This window comes from Impatiens glandulifera, unplaced genomic scaffold (genome assembly GCF_907164915.1).
Source record: "Impatiens glandulifera unplaced genomic scaffold, dImpGla2.1, whole genome shotgun sequence".
Classification (NCBI taxonomy): domain Eukaryota; kingdom Viridiplantae; phylum Streptophyta; class Magnoliopsida; order Ericales; family Balsaminaceae; genus Impatiens; species Impatiens glandulifera.
In genome coordinates this window covers 986,139-992,670 of record NW_025919138.1, presented here as the reverse complement: position 1 = coordinate 992,670, position 6,532 = coordinate 986,139, and the positions used below count along the sequence as shown (strand labels likewise).

General features: G+C 33.7%; 1 protein-coding gene across 1 annotated transcript; it reads left to right on the top strand.

Annotated features, from left to right (window-relative positions):
- Positions 1-2,975: 2,975 nt before the first annotated feature.
- Positions 2,976-5,893, top strand: LOC124917534 (putative ubiquitin-conjugating enzyme E2 38). Its single transcript, XM_047457945.1, has 7 exons — positions 2,976-3,212; positions 3,854-4,145; positions 4,279-4,367; positions 4,460-4,520; positions 4,850-4,989; positions 5,069-5,380; positions 5,449-5,893. Exons 1-7 carry the CDS (start codon positions 3,135-3,137, stop codon positions 5,740-5,742), a joined length of 1,266 nt encoding a protein of 421 aa, XP_047313901.1. The 5' UTR covers positions 2,976-3,134; the 3' UTR covers positions 5,743-5,893.
- Positions 5,894-6,532: the final 639 nt, after the last annotated feature.

The window sequence follows — 6,532 nt, the reverse complement described above, 5'->3', positions numbered from 1 at the left end:
AAATAATATATACGATGAAAGACGAGAATTGTTATTCACGTGTTTCATCTAAAACGCGTGAATAAACTCACGCATTTTAACGTGAAATGCATTCACGTGTTTCATCTAAAACGCGTGAATAAACTCACGCGTTTTAACGTGAAATGCATTCACGCGTTTCATCTAAAACGCGTGAGTTTATTCACGCGTTTTAGATGAAACGCGTGAATAGCAACATTGTTCCTTGTTCCTTATTGTTTGAGTTATGTGGCGAATATGCGTGAATAACAACATTGTTCCTTGTTGTTTGAGTTATGTGGCGAATAACAACATTGTTCCTTGTTCCTTGTTGTTTGATTATACACAATACGCGTGAGTTATGAGGATAAGTTATGATATTGTTAACATAAGTAATAAACCATAAATAGAAGAATATTCAGTAATATAAACCACCATAAATCATAAATATCCAAATTAAGTATTGTTATAAAGCATAAATATCATAAATATCATAAATAACCCATAAATATAAGAACAATAAGTCTAAACAACTCCAAATTAAGTAAGCAAATGCTGCAAATCACAAGCAGCAACAGATTGAAGCAACTTTGTATGAGGAACAACATGTTCATCCAATATGCATGACATAGCAGCCGCTGTCTCAAAAAGCCAATTGTCGGGGAGAACATCAAAATCCTTTTCAATTGGTCGATACCTGCTGTCTATCTCGAAATATACTATTATAGTTTTCGCATCCCTTGGCTCAGCAAATGGATAATCTGGATTATCCGATTCTTTAATACTACCACCTCCAGCAACTATTAACTCAATGAGATCCTGTTTGTAAAGTGTGTTGAAATTCCCTATAAATATAAAAATGTAACCGTCGAACAGTTTCGAACGCTGAAAAACCAACAAAGAAGATAATTTCAGTTATCATGCAAAATAAGAAAAAGTACAGATAGGAGGAATAAGACCAAACTCACATTATTCAACAACAGAAGTCTGCCTTTTCTAGGACCACCTTGGGCTCCATTATTATCATGTTTAACCTCATAAGGTTCCTCATCAACACAGTTTTGGGTTTTCAATGATGATTTTATCCCTAAACAAAACAAATTTTAAATTAATTTAACAGACATATGTAAGAAAATAATCGTGTTAACAGAGACTCACAATCAATAGTAAGGACCCATTTCCCGTTCAGAATTGCCTTCAATACTTTTTGAGTTCGGCCGCATGCACCATTGGGATCAGTGTAAGCAATAACATGGGTTACATCTTCTCTCCACTTCGGAGACACCCTTGCACCAAAAGTGCGAGCAAATTCAACTATCAACAACTGTGTAAAACAATAATATAATGGTTATTACATACAAAACTAGTTAATATGGACATAGTAGAGAGAATAGAACATACATTATTTTCAGGTGATAATTGATTGGGACATAAGGTCATAACAGTGTTTGTTGCCTGCATATTATAAAAAAGGAGTTGAACGAACTGAGAAAACCATTTTATTAACAACCATTTTATTACATACCATTTTGTTGAACGAACTGAGAAAACCACAACGACAGCTCCTGATCTAAATACTACAATATCCATCATTATAAACAGCAGAATATACATCAATAGCTAACCATACAATATTCATGTAATTGAAAATCAACAATCAATCAGTATATATAGGAAAACCAACAATCAATCAGTATATATGAAACGACATAATATACATCAAAACCAAACCTTAAACCCTAAATACAACAATATCCATGAATATAAATGGCAGAATATACATCGAAACCTAACCCTAAACATAAATACTATAATATCTATCAATATAAATGGCAAAATATACATCGAAACCTAACCCTAAACCTAAATACAATAATATCCATTATAAACGGCATAATATACATCAAAACCAAACCCTAAACCTAAATACATCCATATAAATGGCAGAATATACATTGAAACCTAACCCTAAACCCAAATACTTCGATATACATAGGAAATGACATAATATACATCAAACCCAAACCTTTAACCTTAAATACACCAATATCAATGAATATAAACGGTATAATATACATCAAAACCTAACCCTAAACCTAAATACATCAATATATATAGGAAACGACATAATATACATCAAAACCAAACGCTAAACCTAAATACATCCATATCCATGAATATAAACGGTAAATATACATCAAAACCTAAGTCTAAACCTTAAGCCCTAAACTGACCTGATGATGTTGAAGAACGATGATGTTGGAAGGATCCCGATGATGTTGAGGAACGCTGATGTTGAGGAACGATGATCTTGATGGATGTGGGAATGGAAAGTCGGCCGCAGTCGGAGTGGGAGGGAGAATCGGGGAGGTTTTGTTTTAAATTAGGGCCGGAAAATTATATATAAGACTAAAGACGCGAATTACCATGCACGCGATTTAATCTAAATCACGTGAGTTCATCAACGCGATTTAGATGAAACGCGTGGATGGTAATTCACGTACATTTAAAAACGCGAATTGCCAATCACGCGTTTCATCTAAATCGCGTTGATGAACTCACGCGATTTAGATTAAATCGCGTGATTGGTAATTCGCGTCAATGAGCGTAAAAACTGGCGCCCGAGGGGTATTTCTGACATTTCGTAGGGCAAAAGAGCCATTTTTGCCAACATTAGTAGGCGGGGGCCCTTTTTGAAATTTCCCCTGTTATGGGGGACCGGGGGCCATTTCATCAAATTTCCCTATTAAACAACCCTCCTCCAAGTAAAAAAACTCAAAAAAAAACACGCTAGAACGAGCCCTTAATCTTATTAATTTTTTGATGATATATTTTAATATTTTAAAATATAAGATTATGTTGAAAGCATGCAATAACATAATGGCACGTGTTATTATCTTTTGAGATTTGATACGGAAATATTCTTGTATTACGCAATAACCTAGAGAGAGAATAAATAAAAGGAGAAAAACTCACTCATCGGTCTCTCTCTCCCTCGCTCGCTCGCTCCGCCACCGTCGTGTTCCTGACCTAGTCTGAATGCACTACAGTTATTTTGATCGACCTGTTAGGCTGTTAAGAAATTCGGATTTTCTCAGCTTCTACTGCGACTAGGACGCGGATTTTGTAACAAAGATATGGAGACTAATTCTTTCGATGTGCAAGATTACGAGGATCCGATCTCAAACAAGGAAGATCAAAGCCAGATGATTTTGGTAAAGAACGTTTAATTAAGATGATTTTGATAACTAGTTAACAAATAAATGATCATATTTAGTCTATAGTGATTGATTGCTCGAGTTACTGCATACTCTTTTTCTTTTCTTCTTCTTTCTTTACATTATCATTGATCATACGAGGATAATTAATCACAATTCTCTCATTCTGATGACGGTTAACTGCACGTAATTTTGTTGTTTTGACTTAATCAAATTAGGCGTATAGAAATGCTCTGCAGTAGTTATTTCATTCACTGGAATGTGTTTTCGTTGTGATGATACTTCTATTGATCCTTTCTAGTAGGCTAGAGTCTACGAATTCCATTGTTTTTTTAAAAGTTACTTCTCCCGCTCCTTTTTTTTTGGACAGATTGATGATTAGATAGTCATTATTGGACTTGGTAGGAAACAGATTATGAAAATCATGTGGGAACCATTGGCAATTCAAGTACTGTCTTGTCTAAACTCCCAATAGCAAGAGAGAGTCACTGATACTCCTTCTATTTTACTGCCTTGAAACTAGTGATGTGTTTCAATTATGCTAGGTGAACTTAAAAATCAATTGTTTCTCTCCTTTATACTCTTCAAATTCTTCATATTTTCATCAAATTATTTGGTGATGGAACTATTTTCTTCAGGGTGCTACCCTGATAGATGGTCATGGATCAACATCTGGATCAACTTATGATTGCATTATTGACACTTCATACCATGAAAATAATAATGAAGATGTTGATGATAATGATGATGCTAGCGGAGATGCTTCAGATTATGATGACAATGACGAATACATATATGATGATGATGAAGATGATGATGAAGAAGAAGAAGAAGATGATGATTATCTCTTATTGCAAGCTCAATTAGATAATGATCGTCTCCCTTCTGGTGTTGAGACACCCATTGCTTGCCTCAATATTGATCTTCCTGGTAAGTTTGTGTCTTTGACGATTACCTAAACTTTAGATTGAGTGTTGTGCTAGTGCAAAAAGTGTGGTATCTGGTTTAAAAAAAGTACTGCAGTTTCTGCACGGTTGATTTCTGATGATTAAATCAAATGAAGGTCGGAAACTAATGGTGCAACCTTTTGGAGGATTCACTACGGTCGACCACTTTCCTGATCACCACTTTATGGATGTAAAAGTGCATCAGGTGAATTTATTTTCCACCAGTTTGATTGTGTTCATGTGTAGGTTTCAGATGCATGCTTATGTCAATATTTGAATGAGCTTCTTTTGTGACAGCCAACAACTAAATGGATTAAAAGAATTCAAGAGGAGTGGAAAATTCTGAATGACTTGCCAGGTGATATGTTTGACACTTAATGCACTACTGATACCAATTGAACCATAAAAATAGACAAGTTTCCAAAATATTTTATGGATAAATTAATTTCAAGCGCCCTAAACGATTTTGACACGTGATCGTGCTCACAAAAGTGGGACAATCCAAGTGGACATTAGTTCATATATATATATATATGATGCTGGCCGAGATTCTGATTCTTGATTCGATTTTGATCTTATGACAAGTATTGTCATAACTTGTACTTATCTGGTTTTTGGTTTTATTTCGACATAATGATGACCTGGTTTGTTAAAGAATTGATAAGGATGTTTTGATTGGTTTTGTAGAGGCGATATATGTTAAAGCATCTGAAATAAGAATGGAGCTTATGCAGGCCATCATAGTGGGACCAGCAGGAACCCCATATCACGATGGTCTCTTTATCTTTGATATTGTATTCCCTTCTTCGTATCCAGATAAACCTCCGGTACAGAGTCTTTCATTATTTGTGAAGTAAAATGATAGATAAATTGTTGGAGTTTAGTGTAATTTTGATAATTTGGTAGATGGTTCACTACCATTCTGGAGGACTTCGTTTGAACCCAAACTTGTACAATTGTGGGAAAGTGTGCTTGAGCTTATTGAACACATGGACTGGTGATAAAGACGAAAAATGGAGACCAAAAGATTCAACGATGCTACAAGTATTGGTCTCGATACAAGGTTTGATTTTGAATTCAGAACCCTTTTTCAATGAGCCTGGGCATTCTTCACGTCATGGTGGGTTAGAAGGTAAAACGAGATCTAAGCATTACAACGAGAAAGTATTCATTCTATCGCTAAAGACAATGGGGTATACACTTGCCAACCCTCCAAAGGTATGTTTTTGTTGTTTTTTATATACTTGATTATTTATGAAAATAAAGATAATGAACTATACATGCAGCATTTTGAAGAGTTGATTAAGTGGCACTTTCGTGTTTATGCACATGATATACTTTCGGCCTGCAAATCTTACCTAGACGATGGGACTAAAATTGGGTGGGTAAGACGAAATGTTGGTAATAAGAAAGTTGAAGAACAATCTGGTCCAAGTAATAGTTTTGTGATTAGTTTGTGCAACATGATGGAAGGGTTAGTAGCCAAATTTATGGAAAACGGCGCGGATGACTGCGAAATATTCCGTCTAGCAAAGTGGCAGCCTCCTACGAAGAAGTCTACTAGTATAACTAATTCATAGTTCACATTTCTTTTTATCCCTTTTTTCATAATTAGGTCTAATTACTAAATAAAAATAATTGCAGATGCAAACTTGTTTTCATTTTCTTTTATTTTTGGTTTGTTTTATTTTTAAAATTTTATTTTTTATCCAGTTTGATTTTTGAGAGTCATCACTTTTATAAAAATGAGATGAGGGCAGATATTTTATTTATGGATTATATGATTGATTATGTTCCAAATAGTCTTTAACTTTAGATCTAATATATAAATCTTTAACTATTTTGATATGACTTTTATATTTTTATTTTTATTCGTAGTTAAAAATAATTAAAAATAATAATTTTCAAATCTATCAATGCATTAATAAGAAAATATATATTAAAACTATTATACATTCAGATTATAAAATAATTTGAAAATCCTGTTACGATTTTAATATGTTATTCTTATGGGTAGGGATGGCAACGGGTATTTTACCTTCCGGGTAGTGAAGTATCTATCTCCGAATCTGATTTTTATTTTATTACCCATCCCTGAACCCGATGGTTATATCTATTTGTATCCTAATTTCCGATTCGCCAGGTACCCGATAACTGACGGGTACCCATTACTCGATTAAAATATAAATTTTTATTTATTATATTCTAAATATACTAAATATTAAAAATACATATAAAAATATTAGTTACATGTATAGTTATATTGTAAAAGTTAAACAATATACATAGATGAACTTCAACAAGATTAAAGAGAAGTTTAAAAAAAAAAAAAAAAATAGAGAAAATGTTGAAACAAAAGAGAGATAAGAG

Excerpts from the sequence above, each read along its gene's own strand:
- LOC124917534 (XM_047457945.1), top strand. The coding sequence starts at position 3,135 with ATGGAGACTAATTCTTTCGATGTGCAAGATTACGAGGATCCGATCTCA. Across the intron at positions 4,521-4,849 it reads AATTCTGAATGACTTGCCAG|AGGCGATATATGTTAAAGCA; the intron begins GTGATATGTTTG and ends TTGGTTTTGTAG. Across the intron at positions 4,990-5,068 it reads CGTATCCAGATAAACCTCCG|ATGGTTCACTACCATTCTGG; the intron begins GTACAGAGTCTT and ends ATAATTTGGTAG.